We start from the raw sequence: 27,795 nt of genomic DNA on the forward strand, positions 1-27,795 counted from the left end.
CCGGACCAAAAATTTCAGGCTAAGGTTTTGTCATTTGAGAGAGGCAGCCATGGCTATACTGGCCTTTCCCCTGGTCATTTCCTTTCTCAAGCCCCAAGCCTCTCGCATTACCTTCCACCTCTACGCTGCCAAGTCCTTCCCTACCCGCTTCCCCAAGCCATTCGCCGCAAGCCGCCGGTTCGCAGGAACTCCCGTCTCTGCAAAAAGTGCCTCCTCGGCCACCGCGGAGGCGCCGCAGCATTCGAATTCGGAGCCACGTAAATCCTCCGTTCTTACTTTCCAGCAAGCCATTCAACGTCTCCAGGTTTGTTTGTATTGTCTAATTGCCTCTACAGCACGAACAATTGTTTAATGTATGAACTGCACTTGCGCTTTCGTTTTGGTGGGAAAGTTTTGTAGTGTTTGTTTATCTAGACATTTGACTTGATACATGGCATGGTAAAATTGTAGAAAAAGGGCAGTAGAAAATGAAAACTTTTCTAATTGTTGGTAGTCTTTTTTTTTTTAGTAGCTGAATTGCTTTAAATAGTAGCAATTGAGTTTTTTGTAGTGGAATGTGGTTTTTTATTTCCTTTGAAAACGATTGGATATTATATGCATGCTTTGGCTTATCTGCAGGAATACTGGGCGTCCGTTGGATGTGCCATAATGCAATGTAGCAACACTGAGGTACATGTCATTCTTGCCCACGTTTGTCATGGCCATCTTTTTTATTTAAACCCTTTTAAATGTTGTTGTTTTGCTCCGTTCTACAAATATGTGTGTGTAATGTTTTCTTAAACAAAAGGAGTGGAGAAATTATGTCAGCTTATTGTTATTTTCACTTGTTGATGCATGTTAATTGAAAATTTATCATGACACTGTTTATGCTTTGTCTATGCACATGACCTGCATTGTGTGTATTTTTGTTTTTCACGGCTTATTTAAGCATTTTTGGTAGTTGAACCTGTTAGTTTCTGTTTTCTATCTACTTGTATCAGTGTTTTTTACTCGTCTTTTCTTACTAAGCCTTGGTTCTATTGATCAGGTTGGTGCTGGGACTATGAATCCTTTGACTTTCTTAAGGGTTCTTGGTCCAGAACCGTGGAATGTTGCGTAAGTATGCGTAAGTTTATAATAACTAGTACATTGGCAATACAGTTACTCAATTGTTTAGTAATTCACCTAAAATGAAGTGCTATGCCCTTTTAGCAGTATTTGCGCTTTGTCACTTATAATCCACTGTTTTAAATGTATGGGCTAACACTTCCTGGTTGTTTTAAGCAAAACAAAGTTCCAAGTCATGTGTTAATAACGAAAAAAATAGAATGATAATTATTTTTGTTATTATTACCTTGACATGAGCAGAATAAAGTTTAAAGCTGTTTGTTTCTTATGAAAAAACCAATCAATTTGTAATCATATTGGAAAAGATGCACACAAATTTTAATTAACTTGATTCTTTTTTGACAGAATAATTATTTGTGCAGTTTAGAGTTAAATAAATGTATGTACTCAAATCTGATTGCCTTGCATATGTACAAAAAGATAAAAAAATCTTTCGGGTGTTGTAAATTATTTCAAAAGAATATATTTGGGCTTTTGGGTCAATGTGTCCTTCTTGGGTTGTTTTTGTAATCTTCTAACTTTTAAATCAAAAGTTAACTTCTACAAGGTTACCTCCTATAAATGATGTGAAGGTGTTTCTTTCAAGTCTTGGCCTGTAATTATATTGTATTGCATTTGTCCCTTGAGTGACTTGTTGCTGTGTTCTAAAATCTTTGAACATAATTTCATGAGCTAATTTGGTTTGTATTTGTCAACTTTCTATGATTATGGGGTTTTTGTTTTTATTTCCTTTTTTTCTGTCAATTTTAATTTTTAATCTTACTTTGGTATTTAAATTGATGGTTGCATTGCTGGAGGAGCTAGGCTCTAGAGAGTTCTTAGTGTAAGTGGTTAAATGCTGTGATGAACTTCTGATGACAGATATGTTGAGCCTAGTATCCGACCAGATGATAGTCGCTATGGGGAAAACCCCAACAGGCTCCAAAGACACACTCAATTTCAGGTAAGTTGGACTCTATATATTGACCAAGATAATTTTGGTCTAGTGAAATATGAATTCTTTTATAACCCTTGTTCCAGTGAATTTTGTTCTTTTTTTTTTGTCAGGTTATATTAAAGCCTGATCCAGGAAATTCACAAGACCTTTTTATTGGAAGCCTTTCAGCTTTAGGTTGTAACTTCAGTCTTTTGTTTGTTGAATCAATAATCATTATAATAATCCTTATAGTAATGTCTGATAGGGTGCACCTATCATGACTTCCAATTGAATGTTTGAATTGACGTTTTATGACTTGTTTTTTTTTATCCAGTAATTCAACTTATTTAATGAAACTTTTTATATGCATGACAGGTATTGATGTTCGTGCACATGATATAAGGTTTGTGGAGGACAACTGGGAGAGTCCGGTAATATATTGTTATTTTTCTTTCTATGCCAAATTTTAGCAGTTCTGTTTTGTTTGTGATATGGAATTTAACTTAAGTTTAAACCTAAGTTGCTTGTTTATGTGAATGCGTAACCTTGACAATTAAGTCTTTTACTATAAAGAACTATTTGCTAAAAATTCATTGATGCATTACTGGATTATTTTTAGCCTGGTTGCTCTATTTATGCTGATGGAAAACTCTTTTAGGTGCTTGGTGCTTGGGGTCTGGGATGGGAAATATGGATGGATGGGATGGAGATTACCCAATTCACCTACTTCCAGCAGGTTCTTTCTTCTATATTGAACAAACCTATGCCGTACATCAAATGCTTTTTTTTCCTGGGGGGTGGGGGTTATATTTTGCTATTTTCCACATTTTCACATCTGTATGTTTTTGTCTTTCTCTTGCCAGGCTGGAAGTCTTCAATTGTCACCAATTTCTGTTGAAATCACTTATGGCCTTGAGCGTATCCTCATGTTACTACAGGTTAGTGCTGGGAGCTTCTCTTGTTATTTTGTTTAGTTATTGCTTGCAATTAACCTAGTTGGGCTAATTACTCTATTGCAGGGAGTTGACCATTTTAAGAAAATTCAGTATGCGGATGGAATTACTTATGGAGAGCTATTTATGGAGAATGAGTAAATAAGCTATTAAGCTTCTGCTTCTTTTTGTTTCTTTAATTGTTTTTTTTTTTTGGATAAATTCTTTAATTGTTATTTTGATTTCAAACGAAGTATGAAAAATTATAAATTTTTACATAATTGTTACTGTTCTTATGTTGCTGTGTCAAGGGGTGGACTAGAAATTCTAAATTTACCATTTGTTTCCCTTCATTGACACCTATATTACAAACGTCTACCACACCTGATGATTCTGTTTCCCATTTCTCTTTATGTGCATGTACTATAATGCTTTGAAGATCAAAATATTAATGGAGCTTGCTTATTATCATTACTTTTGTTGTTGTTATTATTCGAAGACCTGGGTTTATATTTTTTGGGCTCATGTTTTTCTGTTAGAGCTTGTAGTAGCTTTTGTTTTTTACTTTTTGTTGACCTTTTGGTTGTTATATCACTTCTTTCATATCAGTCCTTAAAGTTGCATGTCATTGAAACTTTCTAGTCATAGAGATATCTGTTGTATATCTGTTTCAGGAAAGAAATGAGTGCATACTATTTAGAGCATGCCAGTGTGGAACATCTTCAGAAACACTTTGATTTTTTTGAGGAAGAATCCCGTTTCTTGCTTGCTTCTGGTCTACCAATCCCTGCGTATGTATAAGGCTTTTATTTGTATATATATACATTTATTTTTAATTCAGGAGTTGGTATTTTTAATATGTTATTTTTTTTGAGTATTTCTTTCTTTACATGCTAGGTATGATCAGCTTCTGAAAACATCACATACTTTTAACATCTTAGACTCTAGAGGCTTTGTTGGGGTGACAGAGCGTGCTCGATATTTTGGTCGGATGCGTAGGTAAGATATCTTGATTTGTGCTGTATAAAAATTACCCCAATAATTTTGTATATTGAATCTAATGTACTATATTCACTCTATAGCTGGGTTTTATTTTTGTTTTGAAGTAGTATTGTGTGCTTAATTTAGAGAAGTGAAGTCCAATATTATGTGTTTATAATGTGTGAGCCTGTAATATCTTTGTTGGTTATTAGGCTTTAGTGATTTTCTTATTTTAAGTTCATCGGTGAGGATACATAGCAAAAGGTTGCTGACCATTGTTTAATGCTCGGTCGAGATTGGTTGGAGATTTTAATGGATTCATCCCTGATTCAATCACTCTGTCGTATGATGGAAGTTTTATTTCTTTAAAATTATTCAAGTTGGGTGACTCGGTTCCTCAGTCCAGAAGTGGCAGTGGAAGAGTTTGGGTGAGGAAAGTGGTAGACAGACGTTCCAATCCAATAGTAGAGGAAGGATGTGTGCCGCAGAAGGAAGCCCAAGAAGATAAAGGTGTCGAAACAGGAACTAGGCCTCCTGTTTAGATGCCGGCGCTGGTTGAGTCGGCGATGACTAGGGAAGCCGATTCGGAAGGGGGAGGAGCCACAAAATTATCAACCGAGTTTTCTCCTGATTTTCAGGAAACGAATTGCAATTCTCTGATATCTACGAGATACGAATCGAAGGATAAGGAGAAGATTTTTTTAAAAAGGAATGTTTTAAGCTCAGTTGACTTGTCAAGAATTTATAGCAGATTATAAAGTGACCTGGCCGTGAGTAATAAAAAGAATTTCTGTACAGATACTTTGCATGGAGTGGAGACTCATTTGTTTTTTTTGAAAAAGAGACAAAGGTCAGAGAGTGACCTCTTCTCAAATAAATTGAGAACCCTCACTTATGGCGGAGGAATACCGTGGTGACAATAAAAAACAACTCAAACGAACAAAAATAAACAAACATTGACAAACCAACACCCAAGGACTCACACTGAACAAACTCTAATGCGCCCATAAACTACTCCACTCCCTACAAAGATCCAAAAAAGACAAACCGTCAAAGTCTATCGTTCTATACACCCAAGTTGCCACCCAGAACTTGATTTTATCCCAAAGGCTGTCCACTACAGAAGAGACATCTTCAAAGATTCTACTATTCCTCTCTAGCCAAATTGCCCAATAAGTCGCCAAAACCGTACTCTGCCACAAACGAGCCATCCTTCGCCCGCCCCCCAGATGGCACAGGAACAGTTGAGAACAAGAAGAAGGCATACACCAAGAGACCCCGAACTCTGTCAGTACTTTTACCCACACCTCCCTTGCAAGGAGACAATCTAAGAAAAGATGACGAACTGATTCTACTTCATTTTTACAGCAGACGCACCAATTCGGCGAAAGATAATGGAAAGGTCTACGCCTCTGTAAATTCTCGTGAACGCTCACCTTATCCAAGAATAATAACCAACCAAACAATTTAACTTTATACGGAGCAACACTCCTCCACAAAAACTTTGCCCAATCCAACTCAGGGCCTAAATGAGCATAGCTCAAGGAATGGAAGGCGGACTTACAATTAAAAACTCCACTGGTATCGGGATTCCAATTCCTTCTGTCCTCCAAAATCGATGGGAGAGTCACCACCTGAAGCATATCCATCAATTGAACGAAATTAGTCACCTCCCAATCAAACAAGTTCCTTCTGAACCGCAAATTCCAACCTAAGGCCCCCCCTCTCGCTTCCCCGCCCAAGACTGCCAAATCTTTAATCGCACAATTCTTTGCCATGGATACCAAGAATAAATCCAGGAAGCGAGATTTCAATGTATCTTCGCCAAGCCAAACATCCTCCCAAAACCGAATCCTATCGCCCTTCCCCACCTTAAAACAAACCATTTTCCTGTACTCCTCATACAATGCCGCAATATCCCTCCACGGACCACGAACCGACAATCTTCTTCCTCCTCCCGTATCCCAATGACCCTCATGTAATCCATACCTACTCTTCACCACCTTATACCATAAAGCCTTTCTTTCTAAAGGAAAGCGCCACAACCATTTCATAAGAAAGGCCTTGTTCCGTTTCTCAATATTCCCAATACCCAGCCCTCCATGACTTCGAGACTTACAGACTTCTTGCCAAGAAACCAAATGATTGACCCCCGATTGATCTGCTCCCTCCCACAGAAAATCTCTCATAACTTTCTCTATACTCCTTGCCACATTCTTTGGAATCCGAAAAAGGGAAAGATAGTAAATCGGAATGGAAGACAGGATTGATTGAATAAGAGTCAATCTTCCACCGCGAGACAGAAAAGCACTCTTCCATCCATCCAGCCGCTTAATGCATTTTGACATCACTGGTTCCCAAAACACTTTGGTTCTTGGTGAGCCTCCCAAGGGAAGTCCCAAGTACTGAATAGGCCATTGGCCCACATCACACCCTATCTCACTAGCACGAAGATCCACTACCTCCTCGGGCAAATTGATCCCCAACAATTGATACTTCTGCAAATTAATAGATAGCCCAGACACCTCACTAAAGACCTTCAGGATGTCAAGGAGCACCCCCAGTGACTCATCATCATTAACAAAGAAAATCGTGTCGTCTGCAAACTGAAGATGGCTAACATCAACTCCATCACTTCCCACTGTAAATCCTCTAAAAGCCAAACTACTCTTAGCCCTATCAATCATTCTTCCCAAAACATCCACCACCAACGTGAACAAGAAAGGGGACAAGGAATCCCCTTGACGAAGACCCCTCGATCCCTTAAATTTCCCCCTAGGACGCCCATTTAAAAACACAGAGAAAGACGTAGATGACAGACATCCTTGCATCCACCGCCTCCAAACTTCTCCAAAACCTTTTTTCTGCAGAACAAAATCCAAAAAACCCCAATCCACACAATCATAAGCCTTTGTAAAGTCAATTTTAAAGACCCAACCCTTTCTACCCTTACTCCTGTAATCCTCAACCGCCTCATTTGCAACCAAAATAGTGTCCAAAATCTGCCTACCCTCCACAAAAGCTCCCTGAGAATCCGCTATTGTATCGGCCAAAACACCTCGAAGTCTACAAGCCAACACTTTAGAGATGATTTTATACAAACTAGTGACAAGACTGATCGGTCTATAGTCCTTCACACGACAACTATTAATTTTCTTGGGAATAAGGCAAATGTAAGTTTCATTGGCTCTCCCTTGAATAATTCCATCCTTAAAGAAACCTTCCAAGACCTTCATCAGATCGCATTTGACTGTGTCCCAATTTTTCTGATAAACAGCCATGGAGAAACCATCTGGCCCCGGTGCCTTGGACCCATCACAATCAAACATTGCCTGTCTTAACTCCTCCTCAAAAAAAAGGCCGCTCAATCAAAGAAGCCAACATAGACGGAATAGGTTCCCAAGAGATCCCGTCCACCCCAATCCATTTCCTGTAGACCGACGTATACAGGGAGGAAAAATAACCCACAATAGCCTTTTCAATATCAACGTCGTCCACCAAAACAGTTCCATCATCTTGCTCAATCCTTGAAATAAAGTTTTTAGCTTTCCGAGCACTAAGAATGTTGTGAAAGAGCTTGGAATTGGCATCCCCTTCCCTTGCCCATTGACACTTGGACTTAAGCCACACACTTCTCTCTTCCTCCAAGATCAATTGCTGCCATTCTTTTTTCAACTTTGAGCGCTCCTGACGAAATTGTTCGTTCCATAGACCCCCTTCCTCTATTCTATCCAAAGCAACCAACCTCCTTTCCATCGACTGTTTAGAATCCATTCTTAATCGAAATGATTCCCGGCTCCACTTCTTTATTCTGTCTTTGACCAAGTCTAACTTGCACATAAACTGATACCCAGGCCACCCATGCCCCTTGGCCAGACCCCACCACTTCTTGAAAAGGCTAGGAAAATCCTTATGGTCCAACCAAGCATTATCAAATCTGAACGGGCTTGGCCCCCAAAAGGGTGGGTTTGAGTCCAACACCACTGGACTCTGATCCGACACAACACGAACCAACACTTCCTGCCGAACAAAAGAGTAACCCTGACCAAGCCGGAGTGTACAGGAATCTGTCTAGTCTACAACAAATAGGATTCTGTCTATAATTAGACCACGTGAAACGCCCATTCTGAAGGTTTGGGTCGATTAATTTTAACTCTCTTATCAGTGCATCAAACCTCTTCATACTTCTTGTATTAGACTCACTATTCAATTTCTCATCCACCTTTCTGACTACATTAAAGTCGCCCCCCACACACCACTTATCACCACAAATAGTACTCAAGCCTGATAACTCATCCCAAAAACTATCTCTTTTTCCGTACACCACTGGCCCATACACACCAGTAAACCACCAAGGATTCTTCCCCTCTGCCGCAATACAAACAGAAACGGAGAAGTCTCCCACTAAGGAATCAATAACAGAAACTGCTCTTGTGTCCCAAGCCACTAAAGTACCTCCCGATCGACCTGTAGCCTGCTGATAAATCCAAGCCCGAAATCTGGATCGCCAAATGCTTCCCACGAAACTTCTGTCTACGTTGTCCCTTTTCACCTCCTGAAGCACGATAATATCTGGACTAACTTTACAAATAGTTTCTTTAATCGCCTTCCGTTTATCTCTATTGCCACACCCCCTCACATTCCAAGACAGAATCTTCATAAATCATTATTGCACCCCACTCCTCTCTTCTTCCTCTTTTCATAATTAACATTGAAACTCAATTTTCTAAGTTCACGAAAGCTTCTCTGAGAAAGACTAATAGAATCTCCTTCCTCCTTCTCCCCCACACCGTTCGGATACACCGAAATTCCTAATGAATCCATGGCTGTAAGGAGCCTAGAAGACTCAACCTCTTCCATCCCCAGCTTACTCCCATGATCCCCTATCCTCCCTTGCAAAGGATCCCCTTTGTTGATAGCTAAAGGCTAAGTCAAATTCAGCCTCACTCCCTCATCCTTATTAGTCTCAATGACCTCGAATTCTCCTTCCTTTTTTCCTTCATTCCACAAACAGCCTCCCGAAAAAACAATATCCTCCCCTTCCCTTCTTTCTCCCTCTGAATCATTTTCCTCAAAGTCATCGTCCGAACTACCCGACTCAAGCTCATCAAACACCGGACAAATTAGGTCCTCGTCTTCCATAATCATGTCCTTAATATTAGTCCCCTCTTCCCATTCCTCAACTAGTAAAGAACTTCTTGGACTAAATTGAGGATGTTTCCGGGTATAGACTTTCCAGCCAGAACTATTCGTATTTGACTTTGAGTCAAACTCCTTCAAATTCTCAACCAACACACTGTGTTTCCTTGGAGTAGGCCTAGGATCTGTATCATCCCAAAACGTGATAGATCCTCTTGAGAGAGAAGTACGTGGTCTTTGCATGTGCCGAAGTGTGAACCCCAATTTAAAATTTGAATTGGGCTTACTGAAAGCTAGTTGGCCCAAACAATTATATACCAATCTTGGATTGAAGAGAGCCCAAAGAGAGCTGAAGTCTACTTTTAATGAGTATGGCCCACCCTCCAAAGTCAAAGACCAGCCGAAATTATTGACTGAAAAAGAGCTCTTATTTATCCCATCAATATATATGTTATCAAAGCGTGGGTTTTATTGCTGTTGTAGTGTGGGATACTAGAAGTATCAAGGTCCTAGATTCATTAGTGGGTGCTTTTTCAGTGTCTATACTTGTTCATGCAAAAGGTAATCATCCTTGGTGGTTCTCAAGGATTTATGGATCGGTTCGCTATGGTAGTAGAGATGAGTTTTGGGACGAGATTGCAGGACTAAGCTCTATTTGTGGGGATACCTGGTGTGTGGGTGGTGATTTCAATGTAGTTCGTTGGGTGGAAGAGAAAGCTAACAATACTACTAATACGAGGAGTATGAAGATATTTGATGAGTTAATTAGGGAGCTTAAGCTGATTGATCCCAGACTTAATAATGGGAAATTTACATGGTCAGATTTTAGACATTGCCCCATTTGTTGCTGGTTGGACAGATTCCTCTTTGTTAAAAACTGGACGGTGTTATATCCTTTTGTTAGACAGGAAGTGTGTGTGTGGTTGGTTTTAGATCATAGCCCGGTGATTCTGGATTCTAATCCTCCTAATTGGGGGCCTAGCCCTTTCAGATTCGACAACTTTTGGCTTGAGCATAAGGAGTTTCGTTCGAATTTCAGTCAGTGGTGGCGTTGTGCTTCGATGAGAGGTGGATCTGGAAACAATCTCATGTCAAAATTGAAAGATGTTCAGCGGAGGGTTCAAGTGTGGAGTAAAGGGGTTTATGGCCCAAGGAAGTTGGAGAAGCAGGCTCTTGAAAGACGCGTATCAGAATTGGATAGGATGGAGGAAAATGGTACTTGGGATGCTTCTCTAATCGCAGAAAGAGGAGTTAAGAAGGAGTGGCAGAATTTGGTCCTAGAAGAGGAGATAGGTAACTGGTTGAAGCTTAAGTGTCAGTGGGCCAAAGATGGGGACTCTAATTCTAGACTTTTTCATAGTATCGTGAGTGCTCGAAAAGCCAAGAATTTCATTTTCAGGATGGAGAAAGTGGACGGGACTATGCTGATTGAGGAAGGTGAGATTGTTAATGAGATTGTTAGTTTTTTTCAACATTGTATTCTTCTGTTGAGCATCAATGGAAAGGAATTCTGGGTATTGAGTGGAGAAGGCTACCTGATTTCCTAGGTTCTTTTATTGAGAGGCCCTTTGAGGAGGAGGAGATTAAGCAAGTTGTCTTTGATTGTTCTGGCGACAAAGCACCAGGGCCTGATGGGTTTTCGTTGGTTGTGCTTCACTCTAATTGGGATGTTATTAAGGATGACTTAGTGGAGGTTTTTAAGAGGTTTCATGCAGATGGTACCATCCCGAGATTATCTAACGAGACCTTTATTTGCCTTATTCCTAAGAAGCTAAATAGTTGTCAGGTTAATGATTTCAGACCAATAAGCCTTGTCATGTGCATGTATAAGGTTATTTCGAAAGTCTCAGCCATTAGATTGAGAGGGGTGCTTTTGGAGACTATTTCTGACACCCCAGGTGCTTTTGTAGAAGGAAGACAAATATTAGATACCGTTCTAGTGGCCAACGAAGCGGTGGAAGAGTGTCGTAGCAAAGGGAAGGGTGATTGGGTGTTCAAAATAGATTTTGAAAAGGCATATGATTGTGTGGAATGAAATTTTTTTGGATTTTGTTCTAGATCTTAAAGGTTTTGGATTTCTTTGGAGGAAGTGGATGAAGGGTTGCCTCACGGTATTTGTGAACGGTAGGCCGAGAGGTAAATTTGGAGCCTCACGTGGGCTTCGGCAAGGAGATCCTTTATCTCATTTTTTGTTTACTCTTGTGGCTAGGGGTGAGCATCGGTCGGTTTGGGCGGTTTTTTCATAGCATAAAATCCAGAATTCGGTTTTCGGTCCGGATCGGTGCAATCCAAAAACCGACTGACCAAACCAGTTAAAAAAAAAAATCGACCGTTTTGGACCGCGGTTTGGTCAGTTAAACCGACCAAACCGAATTTCTTATTTTTTTTTAATTTAATTTTTTTTTTTGAAAGTTTTAGTTAAAAAACTAAATTTTTTGGATTGTTGGAATCTATTTTTGTGCATTTTTAAAACATAAATATATAAAACATAATTTCATATTTTTTTATTTAATAATTATATAATATTATATTATTATATATTATATTGTTCGGTCAGTTTCGGTTCCGTCGGTCGGTCCGGTCAAAATTTTCAAACCGACCGAACAGTGGCGGTTTGCGCCGTTGGCAGTTTTTTCGGTGTTCGGAAGGTCGGTGTATACGGTTTTTTCGGTTCTTCGGATTTTATGCACAGCCCTACTTGTGGCGGATGTACTTGGTAGTTTGGTGGACAAAGTCAAGGTGTCGTCAGTATTCAAAGGCTTTTCAGTGGGGAAGGATAAGGTAGAAGTGAGCCATCTTCAATTTGCAGATGACACGATATTTTTTATTAATGATGAGGAATCTCTTCAAGCCCTGCTTGATATTCTCAAGGCTTTTTCAACCATTTATGGATTGAAGATTAACTTGCAAAAGTGTCAATTGCTAGGGAATGTGGCGGAGAAGGTTGTGATTTCTTGCGCCTCGATTATTGGCTGTGAGGTTGGAAAGTGGCCAATGAAATACTTAGGTCTTCCGTTGGGAGATAATCCGAGGCTTAAGTCATTATGGGAGCCAGTTTTGGCTAAGTGTGCTAAGAGGTTAGTTGGGTGGAAGTGTGCATTTCTTTCTAGAGGGGGTCAGTTTACATTGATTCAATCGGTGCATTCGTCACTCCCGGTGTACTACTTGTCGCTTTTTAGAGCTCCTAAAAGTGTTCTGAAGGGTTTGGAAAGGTTGATGCGTGATTTCTTGTGAGATGGAGCTGATAATTCAGGATCCAAGCATTTGATAGCCTGGAATGATGTTTGTAAACCTCTCTTTCATAGAGGTCTTGGGATAGGCAATTTAGAAGAAAGGAAAAAGCTTTCCTCTTGAAGTGGCTGTGGAGATCCCGTTAGAATGCAATTCTCTGTGGCACAAAGGCAGCGGTGTTGAGCCGCTACGGGAGGGCTGAGAATCTTTGGGATACAAAGGCAGCGGCGAGATTTACAATGAGGGGCCCGTGGAAGGATATATCATCCCTTTATGGTGAGTATTTGGGGTTGGTTCATTTTAAAGTGGGGCGTGGTGATTCAGTGAGGTTTTGGGAGGATGTGTGGATTGAACGGCAAGCACTGAAGGGCAGGTTTCCAGACTTAGCAGTTATCTCCCAAGCTAGGAACACTCCAATAGCAGAGTTGGGTGTTATTAGAGAGGTGGGAGCTGTAGTGGATTGGGATTTGCGCTTTAGAAAGCCCCTTTTTGATAGAGAAGTTCTTTCTTTGTTGCGCTGCTAAGGATCTTAGAGTTTGTTAACTTGCCACGATTTTGGATGATAGGAGGGTTGGGAGCCTGATTCTAGTGAGTTGTTCTCTTGCAAGTCTGCTTTTCAGAAGCTCAGATTCGCAGATGGACGGAATGATGTGTTGTGGGCTAAGATTTTGTAGACAAGTCAAGTTCCTTCGAAAGTCAAGGTGTTCAGTTGGTTATTTTTTGGTGAGAAACTTAGCGATTCTTCAACGTCGTCGTCCTTATCAATGCCTTTCTCCCAGTTGGTGTGTTTGTTGTAAAGGAGGGGTTGAATCTCTCAGTCATCTGTTTCTGTTTTGTGATTTGGCTCAGTCGTTACGGTCAAAAGTGTGGGGCGAGTTTGGTTTGAGTTGGTGCCTCCCGGGTTCTTGCTGTCAGCTGTTTTGTTGTGGTGTAGTGGGGGATAAGTGGTAGAATAAGATTTGGAGGGCTATGTAATTGGCTTGTTTTTGGGCAATTTGGTTAGAGTGAAATAGCAGAATTTTTGACGATAAGTCATCTCTGTGTGATCTTATTTTGGGATTAAGTTTTGAGTTGCCATTTGGGTGTATCGTACAAAGGGTTTTGAGGGGTTATCGTTCTTGGATCCCATTAGGGAGTGGAGTAGTTTCTTGATTGTGTAGTTGGAGTTGTATGTTTTTTCATTTTTCTTTTATGCTTGTTTTTGTTTGTTACTACGGTTTTCCTCTGCCAAAAGTGAGGCCTATTTATATATGTGAGAGGGGCCAGCATAAGACATTGGCCTCTATCTCTCTTTTAAAAAAAAAAATATCGGTAGTTGAGCAAGAATTTTGAATTAATGTAGCATGTTTTATTTTGAAAATATATATATTTTAAAAGAAGAAGAAACAAAACCTTTACTGAATAAAAAAGGATAAAAATTTAAAGAACTAAACCGTTGCTAGAATAAATTATTTTTCAGCAGTGTGATTAGGGACTATAAACCAGTAGTTTAGGTTTTGTAATCTTTGTTAATATTTAAAATAGCGTGTACGTAATCCTCTTTGATAGAGGTTTACAACAAACAAAACAAAAAGGAAAAATAGGGCACAGCCTTCCAGACCTGCACAATATATACAACCTAATTGTTTGATTAATTATCTTCTAATAGATACAATTTTATATAAGCATACACAGTTAATATCCCACAAATCCTAGTCATTATTTGACCAGATTCCCCAAGATAATCTTGGTTATTATCTGATTGGATTCAACAAGATTTCCAACACTATCCCTCAAGCTGCTTTGAAGATATTTTCCAGAGCCAGCCTGCTGATTAATTTTTCAAATTGCTTTTCGGGAGCCTTTAGCATGTCTACATATATCTCAAGGTCAAGAGTAGGAATGTATGGCATACAATTCAGTTAATGATCTAGTTTCTCGTTTGTGGAGTGCTTGTCAACTTTAACATGTTTGGTTCCATCACGGAGGACTGGATTATGGGAAATATCAGTGGCAGATTTATTTTAACAATTGACTTTCATAGTTTGTAAACCTGTACCTTTAGTTCTCTAGAATCCTTTTGATCCACAGTGGTTCAGATATTTCACAAGCAATCGCTGGGAACTAATCTTCTGCATTACTTGTTTTGAAATTCACCACGTGGTAAGTGCAGTAGAGTGAGGCCTTTTGCTTTGAATTAATTCGTATTGAATTTCTAAGATAAACCAGCCAAGGAAACACTTGCTATGGGGGGACTGATGATTTTCAAGTGAGATTGGAAGGCTTAAGAACAAGGAGATTATTCTAGTTTGTCAAAGCATTAAACAAAATGGCAAGAAAAGGTACCAGAATTTTCACATGACCAAACCCTTTTTTCAGAAATAGAAGCCACTGGAGAAACTGTCCAAATCAGTCAGCAATGAAATTAAATCCTCAGTTTCTGTATCACTTAGATTTCATCTAAATTAAGTTCCAAGAGGATTGTTTATCCAAAGTATTTAAATGAATCGTTAAAAGAGAAGTATTTTTAGAACTGAACAGTAAATATAAAATTAAAGTTCAAGTGTAGTGTGTTAGTTATATTATTTACTTTCTCAGCTTTGATGGTTATCATGTTTTTTTTTTGGAGGAATGGTGTTTAAGGCAGTGTCTTTGGAATATTGACACAACTATGCTTTAGCAACAAGTAATTATGCTTTTCAATAAGAATAAATTATTGGCATACATTCATTACTGCTCTTAACTTTTGTGTCAATGCTTACGCTTCTTGTTGCTCTCAGTTTAGCTCGTCAGTGTGCACAACTATGGTTGAAGACCAGGGAGACCCTTGAATATCCATTGGGTGTAGTTTCTGAACCTGTTAGTCTTGTATGTCCTAAAGAGCTTCTGGAGGCAGCTGTGAAAAGGGTCAGTTTATATATATACAAGTTAAATATTATTAGGTTTTTGGCTGTATCATGAGATGGTCATATAATTCAACATGGTTTATCTGTATTGTCTTAGGTAATTCCCACCCCTCCCCACGAATAATATTTATCAGGTTGTCTTGAAAATTCGTTTAGCCAACATAGAGAGGTTTTACTGACTTATTAAAAACTAATAATAGGATATGGGTTATTTGACCATAATTATTATAGCCCAAGCGTTGTGTGATATTGTGACACACCAGGCTAATTATGTAGCATTTTACTAAGTGAATGTATGAACACGTGTGGTTATATCTATGTATGCATCCATTATTGAACTGTTTGCCATGTCAAAGTTGTGTCTAATTTGATATTTGATATTCAAATGTCACTTGGGATAATATTCTTATTGTTCAGAGTTTTGTTTTTAATGACTCAGGTTGGTGATAATTCAAGGTTATTTGTACTTGAAATTGGGACTGAAGAGATACCACCTCAAGATGTTGTTGATGCAAGCCAGCAAGTATTACTCTTTTTTTTTTTTTAAAAAAAATGAATTATCTGATTTTCTTTCTGTTTTGTCTTCTATTTTTATTTTTATTTTTACTTTGTAGTATGATTCAGATGTTCAGGGATCATAGGGTCCTATAGCTTGGGTAGTAGAGAAGTAGGTTAAGGATTGGATAGGCCTAGATTCATGTTGCTAATCAAAGCAGAAAGTGATATACTGTCTCTTATTGATAGATATTTCCCTCTTACTGATAGATGCCTTTTGAAAACTTTGGTAAAAGTAGTCTTATTCCAAATGGTAAAAGGAGGTTACAACTTGGGTTAGCTTTACACTAGGAGGACAAAAGGAAAACGGCAAGAGAAACACTGATCTACATACCCATATTCACAACAACTTTTTAATTTGTGATGTACATTTTTTATTGATGCTCGTCTTAGTTTTCATTTGTGATCAGTTGCTCATTGTATGTTTACACTTTATTTGAAGCATCTCTCTCTCTCTCTTCAAAATTATCCGTCTTTTGTTTCAATCTATTTTTTTCTCTAATTTTTTTATCTCATTTTTTAAAATTAAGCTGATTGTCATTTCCCGTGTACAATTACTTCATGTTTTGCAAATCTTAGAGTTCTGTGAGTTGCTTATATATTTTCTGTGAAAATTGAATGCTTTTCTCTTGTGGATGCTATTAATTGTACTGAGTTGGTCTTTGCAGATAAAGGATTTAATGCTGCAATTCCTTGATAAGCAAAGATTGAGCCATGGAGAAGTGGAAGCCTTTGGCACGCCTCGTAGACTGGTGGTATGGTTGCCTCGTTACAGTCTCACTTAGGTTGAATGTCATGTTTGGGTGACTTCCTGTATTTTTATCTGTGTGAAGTATAACTTGACGTGTCTGGGACCTTATCACACAGCTTTTTCTGGACAATTAAAGACTTTTCTTTTAGTAAGAAACAATGTGGTTAGAGGAAAAGTTGCCTTTCTTTCTTGGAGCATACTATGATAATTTATGGTGTATGTGATTAGATGGTGCTTCAGGACTTTTAACGCAGTTCCTGCCTTACTGGTCCTAAAAGTTAGTCTGCTTTTACCCATGTACATATTAAATACTTCTTTTCACATTTTCAGGTTTTTGTTGAGGATCTTTGTACCAAACAAGAGGAGAATGAGGTTGAGGTTCGAGGACCTCCTGCTTCAAAAGCATTTGATGATCAAGGAAATCTTACCAAGGTATTTGCTTGATAAGGTTTTCGCTTCATTCAACTATTTGATTGCCACAATTAAATTCAGTACCCATATGAGAAGCATGTTACTACGTTTGGAAAATTCATTTTAGGAGTGTAGGAGTGATGTGCACAAACACTAGTATATATATTGTATTCTGTTTCCTTTATCTATTTTTTTATCCCTATGTTTCATCTTCAAACTTTTGGTGGTACTATAAAATTAAGCTAATATTTGCTTCAATAAAATTTGATTATATGTGTTATTATTTTTGCTATTTTAATAATTCACCCTTTTGTGTTGCTATTCAGAGTGGTAATTGAATGTTTAACCTGTTATTTTATGTCAGGCCGGTGTGGGTTTTTGTCGTAGGTATTCTGTACCACTCGATGCACTGTATAGAAAGGTTGATGGTAAGTCTATGCAAATGATTCATAAGCACTTGGTTGTGAATTTAATTCATGTGTACTTGCTTATATAAATATATATTGTATCTATGAAAATGATTCATAAGCACTTGGTTGTGAATTTAACTCATGTGTACTCGCTTATATAAATATATATTGTATCTTGTTGGTTTTATTTTATTTTTTTATTAAAAAAAGTTCTATGGAAAGCCTTGAAAGCATAATATACCTCCATTTAATACCTGAACTTTAGTTTATCTAATACTATTTGCATGCCCCGTCAGACTTGATAATGGATTCTGAAGAGATTGTTGTCTATTGCAGGAAAAACAGAATACCTTTATGCTCGTATTAAGGAGTCTTCACGACATGCTGTGGAGGTTTAAATGCTTTTCCTTTTGTATGTTCTGCTGCTAAAATTGGATTTCTGTTTGAGCTGAGAAGTTTTTCTTTAAACAGTTATTGAAATATATACAAGTTAGACGTCATTGTCCATTAGAATTTTCTGCATGAATTTTTGAAGCTCCAATCCTAATGATTGGTGACTTTCTAACACTTAATGCCCACTACAATATTTAATTTCCTATCATAAGTATGCTCTTTTCACGTCTTATTTGCTCATGATAACAAAATTACACACCTTAAGAATAAGAGCTGAATGGCCAGTTTAGTCTAGAGCATGTGGTTGGGTGTGTGTGTTGGGTATAAGAGGTCTGGGGTTCAAACCCCAGCTGGGCTAAATTAACAAAATGAGTAATTACTAACGGTTTCTTCTCCTTATTATTAAGCTGAAAGCCAATGAAGAAAACTTTAACAGTTTCCATCTATTAATTTTCTTCGGGGTGGGAGAATTTGGTGTATGCTTGATTCTTGATTCTGTTATATTCATTTTATTGTTCTTTGTAGGACATTGTATACTCCTTTTCTTCATTATATGATTTGTTTATTAATAACCTATTTTGTTCTTTCACAAACTCACACTTACACTTTAGTATGAATTTATAATGCCGACTAGCTTGTATTAATACCAGATGAGTTTTCACTGTATTCTAGATCTAAACTACTGTGTTAAATGTTAATCTTATAATCCTTCAATATAAATCCATCCACTAATGTTTTCCTTCTTTTTTTCTCTCCCTCCTCCGTCCACATTGTTTCTCAATAAAGGTTTTGTCCGAAGATTTGCCTAATGCTATTGCTAAAATATCATTCCCAAAGTCAATGCGCTGGAATTCTCAGGTTTGTACAATTTAAAGTTTAAGGTTGCTTTGTGAAAACATAAATATTGAGGTGTAAGTTTCATTTTATATATAATTAAGCTAACTACTTGACTTAGGTTGCACATGAATATATTATAAGGGATAGAGTAAGTGGGTTGGGTTTGTTTTGGTTTATTGGACGTTAACTATTATCTTGTATTTTTTTTTGGATGGTAGACAATGTGCTTCAATTTTCAGGCCAATGCTTAATATGTTTATGTAGTATTTTCTATAATAGCCATGGATTCTTTGGAAACAACATAAGCTTCCTAGTATTTTCTTAAGTCCCATCCTAGTGTAATGAAATATCTATTGCGAGTAAATTTGTTCTCAAAGAAAGGAATTGAAATTCCAAAAATGTCTTCTGATAAGCACTTAGGCTTTGTTTTGCTAGTTGTGGATTGTTTACTTGTGAGTTGTTGGATGATGGCAATATTATTCAGAAGTCTGTTTACCCTTGGGTAATCTGCCCATCAGAATAGGGTATTACCAATTGAATGCAATTATTGCTTTTTCGGAGTTTTGCTTTATGCTATTGCCTTTTTGGAGTTTTGGTTTATGAGTAACCATCAACTATCAGTAACTTTGTTAATCCTATTTAGTAAATTCTTTATATATACACTTGCAGGTGGAATTTGTTCTCTTTTCGGATATTTAAGATTTTAGAAATGAGTAGATTGGTTCCCTTTTGTCCTACTTCAATTGGATAAATAAAAGATGGCTTGTGTTACTGCTGTTTTAATGTAGGTTATGTTTAGCAGACCCATTCGATGGATATTGGCGCTCCATGGAGATGTAGTTGTGCCATTTACATTTGCTGGAATTTTAAGGTAAAATATAACTCAAGATTTTATTTATTTATGTATATTATTTTTCTAACTTGTTTTTGTTTGTATTTTTTTTCTCATATTGCACTTGCAATGAATGCTTTCTGTCAAGTCGTTGGTGATCTTTCTTGTTTGCTCAATTATGTCTCACCTCAATGCATGTGAAGATGTTTTCAATCTACATTATTATTGCGGGCTAAGCCCACTATGGTAAATGCATAGTAAACTTCACCTCTGTTACAGAAACATGTTGCACATTCAGTAGTCATGAAAATTATTTTTTGCTTTTATGCTGATTACAGAGTATTCATTGATCTATCTAATTTCTTATTAGCTGACAATTTTTTGGTGTTTTGTGTTTTTTTTAAGTGTACAAATTATTACTCTATGCATGTTTGTTGTTTGTTTTGGTGTATTTATGCATGAAGATACAATGTTTGTATAATAATTATTTTATGCTATTACAGTGGGAACAATTCCTTTGGTCTTCGCAACTCTCCTTCAGCTACATTTATGGTACGTGGGAACTTTCCATTATATTAAATTTCTATATTCATTTTCTTTAAATGTAGTCGTAGACTTACTGTTTGTTTTTCTCTGATTTCTTATGGGGTATGATATATATGTAAAGAAAAGGTTTATGGCATAGTTGCCCCATGAATTTGTCATAGTGGTGGTTGAGACAAAATGGGAAATCATGCCCTTGAATTTACAAATAGTAGCAACTAGCAGTTAACTCTGAACTGTTAACTTTGAAATGAATTATTGACACTTTTTCCCTTTGAATAATTCGTGAATTCACTATATAGGTTTTGAGTTTGATGGCCAAGTTATGTAAGATTTAATGACCTAATTGCAAAAAAGTATGTCAAGAAGCATTTTGTTAATTTAAAAAAAATATGTTAAGTGGTTCTTTTTTTCTTTTTTCTATATATATATAATGCATGAGAATCTTCTTGATATATTTTATGTTTATAAGGACTGAGCTTGGTTTTTTTATTTTATTGTTTAAATGTTTTTATGCATTTCAAGAATTTCTAGTATGTGTTTGATGGAATAATTGTGTATTTCAAAGAAAACCTTGGGTAGAGCTTCTCTCTAGATGGAGCTTAATTTTTGGCTTTCTTCTTTCTCTTCTTTGTTTTGTTTGTGTGTGTATATATTTTTAAAAGAAGCAACACTGTATTACTGTTAATGAGGAAATAATAGAAGGATAGTACGAATGAAATCACATCAAAATACAAAATACAATGTCATGGCTACAATAAGAAACTCCAGTCTCTAACTAAATCAGCAAACAAGAAATCCTTGAAATCTTTTGCAATCTCTATTTATGTTTATTCAGATGTTTTCGCAAAATATCAACTCTTTGTTATCAAAGAAAAGAAAAGGAAAGGAAAGAAAATGAAAATGGGTGTGGTACTTTATCAGTGCTGATATTGTTCTTAATATATATGTTTCATATTAATACATTTATTAAAGTATTAAATAGGGCAAATGCTTGTCAAAAAAAAAAGGGGGGGACAAATGCTGTCTTTACCTAATATACTTGGATGAATATTATTGCAGGTAGAAACAGCAGAATCTTATGTGGATCAGATAAAAGATACTGGAATAAATATTGAAATTGAGGTACTATAATGTGATTTTGGCCTCGTAACCTTCTAGTATTTACTTTCTTTTGTCCCAAATTTTGTTTATCAGTGATGATCCATTGAAATCATTTTTCTCAGAAACGGAAGAAAACAATTTTGGAGCAGTCCAATGCATTAGCCAAAAGTGTAGAGGGACATGTGGTTTTTCAGGAGGGCTTACTTAACGAGGTAGGCGAGCTTTTCATGTTAATGGAACTTTGTTTGGAATGCATTCTTAAAAAGGAATTGTGCAGATAAGGCTTCGGGTTGTACTTTTCATTTAAAAATAACAAGAAAATATATTTTAGGTTGCAAATCTGGTTGAGGCCCCTGTTCCTGTCCTTGGAGAGTTCAAAGAGTCCTTTCTAGAGCTTCCAAGTGACCTTCTGACTATGGTAAGTTATCACTTGAACTAGTTTTGTTGCAAGGTGTCTTCTGTATGTTCTAATGGTGTAAGTAGTCCAAACAAACAAAATTTTCCTTGGGTACAGCTGCTTTCGTGGCTGTATTCTCTCAAGAAAGCAAAAACATTTATATGCATTTTTCCTCGGCGTGAGACAATATGCTTTGTTTCTCTTGTATTACATTCTAGGTTTTATGTCGCAATTGCTTGTATCATTATGTCTAGTGTTACAAATAATCTGTTAACATGATGCAGGTTATGCAGAAACATCAAAAGTATTTTGCCTTAACTGATGCAAACGGAAAGCTTTTGCCTTACTTCATTGCTGTGAGACATACTCACTCATTGTATATGAGTTAACCTAATGTCTTCGTTGTTGCCTTTGTAGTGATAAAAGCTTAACATTTTCTCTCAGGTGGCAAATGGAGTAATTGATGAAAAGGTGGTGAGAAAAGGAAATGAAGCTGTACTTAGGTAAACAGTGTGTCACAACATTCATTTATTTGTTTCTGTGGAAAAAAAAATGACATTGATCTATCGCTAGTTTCATATTTAGTTTTGGACCTCATAAGAGCATTTATTAGCTTATGGAAAAGATTAAAATGCTTTCTCTATCCCAATTCTGTTTTGGATCATTGAGAAGCTGTGTTACTTAATTTAACGTTAAAGCTAGATTGTTGAACTGGATTGGCTGTATCCCCTACCTTCAACATTCTTGGATTACATGGCTGAGTAACTCTATTGTGAATCAGACCCTGGATATACTCCTCTTCTATGGCAGTTTCTTTTAAAAAAATAAAAAAATCCATGAAGTGTTACCAATGGACTGTGGTCAATAACTGTGTGCAGAGCGCGCTACGAAGATGCAAAATTTTTTTACGAGTTGGACACACGGAAAAGATTTTCAGAATTCCGAAGCCAACTGAAAGGGATTCTTTTTCATGTAAGCTATTTCCCTTTCAAAGAGGAAAACATATTTTCTTGATAGTTTAACAGTTGAATGATTTTTAAACCAAGAATAAAGCTATCTAACTCCTCATATTATATTCCAAAATGTGACATAAAACAGGAGAAGCTAGGAACAATGCTGGACAAGATGATTCGTGTACAAAACATGGTTGAGAAACTAAGTTTGGCCCTGAAAATTGATAACAATATGCATCGAGTTGTCAAAGATGCAGCATCACTTGCTATGTCTGATCTTGCTACTGCAGTCGTTACAGAATTTACATCTCTTTCTGGAATAATGGCCCGTCATTATGCTCTTAGAGATGGCTATTCGGAGCAGGTAGTTTATCACTAATATTCTTGTTTATATGTATTTTATGTATATCTGTAGTTAGGATTAATCCTCTTTTATTTTGCATTTCATAATTGCAGATATCAGAGGCTTTGTTTGAGATCACTCTTCCTAGATTCTCAGGAGATTTACTTCCTAAGACTGATGTTGGGATTGTTTTGTCTATCGCTGACAGGTAACACCTAATTTATAGGTTCCTTCTTTAATCTTTGATTTTTACAGTTCATTGTTTGCCAAATATGTTTTATTGTAAACTTTAGCGATCACTCATGTCTTACAAGCTTTGGTTGTATTTTTTTTCCTAATAAAATTAGTTTATAAGCCCATTATTTAAATAATTATTCATGGTTTTGCTTGGATAAGTAAGTGATTGGACTGATATTTTATGAACAACATGAGATGCTTGCTAATATTAACGGGGAATACCTGTGCAGATTAGATAGTCTAGTTGGCCTATTTGCTGCTGGCTGTCAGCCTAGCTCCAGTAATGACCCATTTGGTCTGCGAAGAATCTCATATGGTCTTGTAAGTAGTTTTGATATTATTGATATTATTGATATTTTGATATTTTGAGGGTCAACTAATTAAACACTTTACAACTCCTTTATTTTTTTGCTCCAGGTCCAAGTCTTGGTAGAAAATGATAAAGATCTGGACTTGAAAGAAGCTTTGCAACTTGCTGCAGATGTTCAGTCCTTCAAAGTAGAAGCTGATATTGTAGATAATGTGAGAAATGGACTATTGTAGATATTTTGCAAAACTCAATATGGTTACAATTTTAATTTTAATGCTTTCAGCAACCATGTTTTTAGAAAGAAGTAGGAGAGAGGTTGGCACTACTCTGCCAATTAGAAATGGTCTTCTCGACGAATCCATCTTGACTAGTTAGCTTTAAAATTTAATGGTTATTGTTTCTCAGTCTGTCATTGTAGGAGGTTAGTTTCACCCTAAGTTTAAGCGTGCCTAAATTTATTATCTATCTTAACAGTCCTTTTCACATATATGTTTAGCACACATGAATAGGGTGACCCTATTATGGATTTATGTGAGTGAGAATCCTAGGAATAGGCACAATCATATTTTGGGTCCAATGCCTGGAAAGTAAAGAGAAATTGAAATTTAGTTGCACTTGCATGAGTAAGATTTTCTGTTCTAATATCTTCTTACATCCAACTCTCTTAAAAGCTTACCTAGCCCATACAATGTCTTCTTCATATGTTGCTGCTTTGATATTACTGTGTTTATTTGTCATGCTTCATGCTGTTCAATTATGATGGTTGCTCCCTCATTGTTTTTTCCTATCTTTTGCAGGCGCATCAATTTGTCATCCGTAGATTAGAGCAATTTTTGGTGTGTAAAAACTCTCCCTTTTTTTTCCCTCACGTTTTACCATTGTATATTTTTGCTGTGTGAGAGCCCCATCGTTAATATCTGAACATAATGCATGTTTTGTTAAAATTACATATTAATGACCTAAGATTTGTTTCTTAAAACAAAAAATCTTATCATAGTCTATGGCAGTGACTGATCAAGTATGGTTTTGGAGCTCAGAAATTTCTTACTTGCTTCTGATAGGCTACCCCATTTCAAACCAAAACCAAATAAGTTAAAATTCCCCGGTTATTTGATGATGTGTCTTAAAGCTGAACAACTTATACCAATCTTCCGTTGCCTCTGTCTAATTCCCCCCTCCCCTCCTCATTCTAAAATTGATACAAACCATGAAGTATTTATCAAATTATGATTTTTGATTGGAAAGTTGCTTTCTATTCACTCTCCAATTTAGTGTATAGATGCATTCTGGGTAATGAGTATTATTTGGACCATGAAATCATTTACATGCACATGTTTACCTTTTGGATACAGGTTGACAAGGGTACAAGTTCTGAAGTGGTTCGTTCTATCCTCGCAGAGCGAGCCAACATTCCTTCTCTGGCAGCAAAGTCTGCAATTAAAGTGAGTGACTATGTTTGCCTCCTATTTTTTTTCCTTTTGTAATTACTTGCTGAACCTACAGGAAGCTTTTGTTGAATGACAGCAGCCACATGTGTATTCTAGATTTTGTGCTAACTATTAGTATATGCACTGATTAATGTCTGTAACTTTTTTTCCCTTATCGTGAAGGTAGTTATTTCACTGCTGTTGAATCTGTTACTGTTTTCCGCAAGAATTCAATATCTTTATGCTGTTAAAGCTTTCTAAGCTTTGGTATTATAAAATGTTGACATCTGCATTGCACCACACCTAATCACTTCTAAAACTCCTTGGCTACTGAATTTTTATTGTTAATAGGTCCTTGTATGGACTAAGTAAGTTCTCCACTGAGAGAACTTTAGTGTCCCATTTGTACCTGAAGGGACTGATGCCATGCATTTCATGTTCTGCAAGAGATTCTATATTTCTTGACTTTTGTAAAGACTGCGGCAAAGATCATAGTGTAGAATCAGATTTTGACTTTTGTGAAGACTGATGCCATGCATTTCATGTTCTGCAAGAGATTCATATTTCTTGACTTTTGTGACGACTGCGGCAAAGATCGAAGTGTGGGATGAGATTTTGGGGTGTACTCAATTATTCAATACTATTGTTCAGATTGTTTGTGTCAATAGAATTTCATAGATTGTCCCCGTGCATACATAGACAAATTCTATGGTTAATAATCTTACATTCTTTGGTGCACAATGTATAATCTTGTGTATTCTTAATCTAATCTAGTCCACAATTATTGGTTGTAGATGGATACCTTGTCAAAAGGGAAGCTTTTTCCTAAGGTAATAGAAGCATATTCTCGTCCCACCAGAATTGTTCGTGGAAAGAATGCAGACTCTGAAGTTGAGGTACTATTTCAGATTATATGAATAGATTTCTTGTATTATGTGTTTAGAAGTTATGTCCATGCGTGTTTTTAGCTTGTTTTTGGTTTATTCTTAATTGATTAAAAACAACTTCGTTCTCTAGAGATGTGTCGAGTACAAAGTATTGCTTTACATCATCATCCCAAGCATATTTGGATCTCCTAATTCTATTAAATTTTTAGAACGAGTCTACAATCTTGATTTTCTTTTCCTCTGCTCCACATGTTATCTAAATTGTTCTGAAAGAAAAACAAAATGTATTGAGTAAATATGGTTTACTAATTGCTCATCTAGTTTCAACAATTACTGCTTGTCTAAAATAATTAGATTGATAAATATATGTTGTATCTCATAATTTTAATGGGTCACAATGTTTATGTTTTCTTAATTATTCTTTCGGTTTGTTCAAAATATTTGTCAGGTGGACGAGGCTATCTTTGAGACAAAAGAGGAGAAAGCTCTATGGAACGCTTTCCTATCAGTTAGAAGCAAAATAAATTCGGGTACTTTCAGTTTTGTAATTTAGGTTTTCAACTTTTCATAGTGAAATTTTGTTTCGAAGCTCATCAGGTAACAAAATAATGCTGGCAATATGAGTAACCTTAATATTTTACTTCTCTTGTCTAACAGGTGTTGATGTCGATGACTTTATTGATGCATCATCAGAGCTTCTTCAACCACTTGAGGATTTCTTCAATAACGTCTTTGTAATGGTGGTACGTCTCTGTCAACTTGTTTATTTTGTACATATAAGAGGGAGAGAAAACCTGATCTTCAATATCATAACATAGTCTGAAAAAGTTTACATTGTTAAAAAAAATTATATAAAAATAGAAGAGCATAATCTATTATTTTAAGATAAACATCCAATGTACAAACTAAACTGCTACTCAAAGTAGCTAGGTCACTTTTATCCCCATCACTCCCTCAATAGCATGCTATCAAAATCATCTTTGTTAGGCTTTCCTAAAAGGAGAAATTAACAAGATTCACATTGCTGGATTTTGAAGTAAAGATTCAAAGCTTTGATTTGTGCATCTCATGTTGATTTTACAAATTTGGGCGTGTGGGATTTGATAGTGTTTCACTATTGGTAATCAGAATTAACACTTATCTTGCCAGTTACAACACTGATATCATTCATTCCTATGTAATAAAATGAGAAAGAAAATGATTATGCAATTATGATTTCTGTTTTTTAATTCTCTTACGAAATTTATATATTTTGGCATCAATTATTTAGTTAGAATTTGTTGCAAAAACAAACTTTGTGGCACACTTAGAAAGCTGCATCTTTCAAGTTATGAATGAAAATGAAAAACGTTGGTTGTGTTTGTTAAAATTTTTGTTTTTGAAATTATTTTATTTTTGTTTTTTTATTTTTAAAAAATAAAAATATGTTTGGTAACTATTTTTGTTTTTTGTTTTTAAAAACAAAAAATAATAAACGAGTTTGATAATTTCTATTCTTATTTTTTTGTTTAACAATATAAGGTGATTTGAAGAAAAGAAGAAAAAATGAATGGAAAAAATGAAAACTATTTAAAAAAAATTTGAAAGTGAAATTTTTTTATTTTCAAAATTTAATAAATTTTAGTTAAAATTTAAAAAAAATAATAAATAAAAATAGAGTTATCAAACACATTTTATGTTTAATTTCTAAATTTCTAATTAATTAAATAAAAAATTATTTTTTTTAAGTGTTACCAAACAACTCCGTTGTTAACATAATTTATGAACAGGAGGACGAAAGAATTCGGAACAACAGGCTTGCCGTGCTCAACAAAATTGCTGACCTTCCTAGAGGCATTGCTGATCTTTCAGTGTTGCCTGGATTTTAGGTTATTCTAAAGAGATGAGCTCTTTTTTCTTTTCTTTCTCAAGTTTCATAATTTTTTTGGAAATAAGAATGTAGGAAGAGAAACTATTTTAAATGTTCTTTTTTGCCGGCTTATTGTACATGTAATGTTTTCTATGTAATAAATAAAACATATCCAATTGGGATATAAATATTTATAATCTCAATATTATTGACCCTTGTAGATGTGAGAAATTTTTTGTGGAAACTTGTGGCTGTTTCGAAGAGGAAATATTAAAAAAGGGGGTAAAATATGTTAGTTGAAACATTATTTCTCTTTGATTTCTTACAATATTTTAAAGAGTACTGTAATAAGAACATGAAATTAT

At 36.2% G+C, this 27,795-nt stretch overlaps 1 protein-coding gene across 2 annotated transcripts; it reads left to right on the top strand.

Annotated features, from left to right (window-relative positions):
• LOC133807219 (glycine--tRNA ligase, chloroplastic/mitochondrial 2) lies at window positions 1-27,650 on the top strand. 2 transcript variants are annotated; one of them, XM_062245403.1, is made up of 36 exons: window positions 1-304; window positions 619-669; window positions 1,028-1,095; window positions 1,969-2,050; window positions 2,155-2,218; window positions 2,399-2,454; window positions 2,682-2,759; window positions 2,887-2,961; window positions 3,043-3,113; window positions 3,630-3,746; window positions 3,853-3,954; window positions 15,066-15,192; window positions 15,631-15,714; window positions 16,415-16,501; window positions 16,828-16,929; window positions 17,273-17,336; window positions 17,655-17,710; window positions 18,498-18,569; window positions 19,337-19,419; window positions 19,884-19,932; window positions 20,986-21,048; window positions 21,150-21,239; window positions 21,359-21,445; window positions 21,709-21,780; window positions 21,869-21,927; window positions 22,303-22,396; window positions 22,523-22,741; window positions 22,834-22,928; window positions 23,188-23,278; window positions 23,375-23,479; window positions 24,065-24,103; window positions 24,620-24,709; window positions 25,489-25,590; window positions 26,030-26,111; window positions 26,239-26,324; window positions 27,351-27,650. In XM_062245403.1, exons 1-36 carry the CDS (start codon window positions 50-52, stop codon window positions 27,447-27,449), a joined length of 3,216 nt encoding a protein of 1,071 aa, XP_062101387.1. In that variant the 5' UTR covers window positions 1-49; the 3' UTR covers window positions 27,450-27,650. The 2 variants fall into 2 exon arrangements, with proteins under 2 accessions (XP_062101387.1, XP_062101388.1); XM_062245404.1 differs by lacking the exon at window positions 1-304 and having other exon boundaries at window positions 613-669; window positions 1,028-1,105.
• Window positions 27,651-27,795: the final 145 nt, after the last annotated feature.

This window comes from Humulus lupulus, chromosome X (genome assembly GCF_963169125.1).
Source record: "Humulus lupulus chromosome X, drHumLupu1.1, whole genome shotgun sequence".
Taxonomy (NCBI): Eukaryota; Viridiplantae; Streptophyta; class Magnoliopsida; order Rosales; family Cannabaceae; genus Humulus; species Humulus lupulus.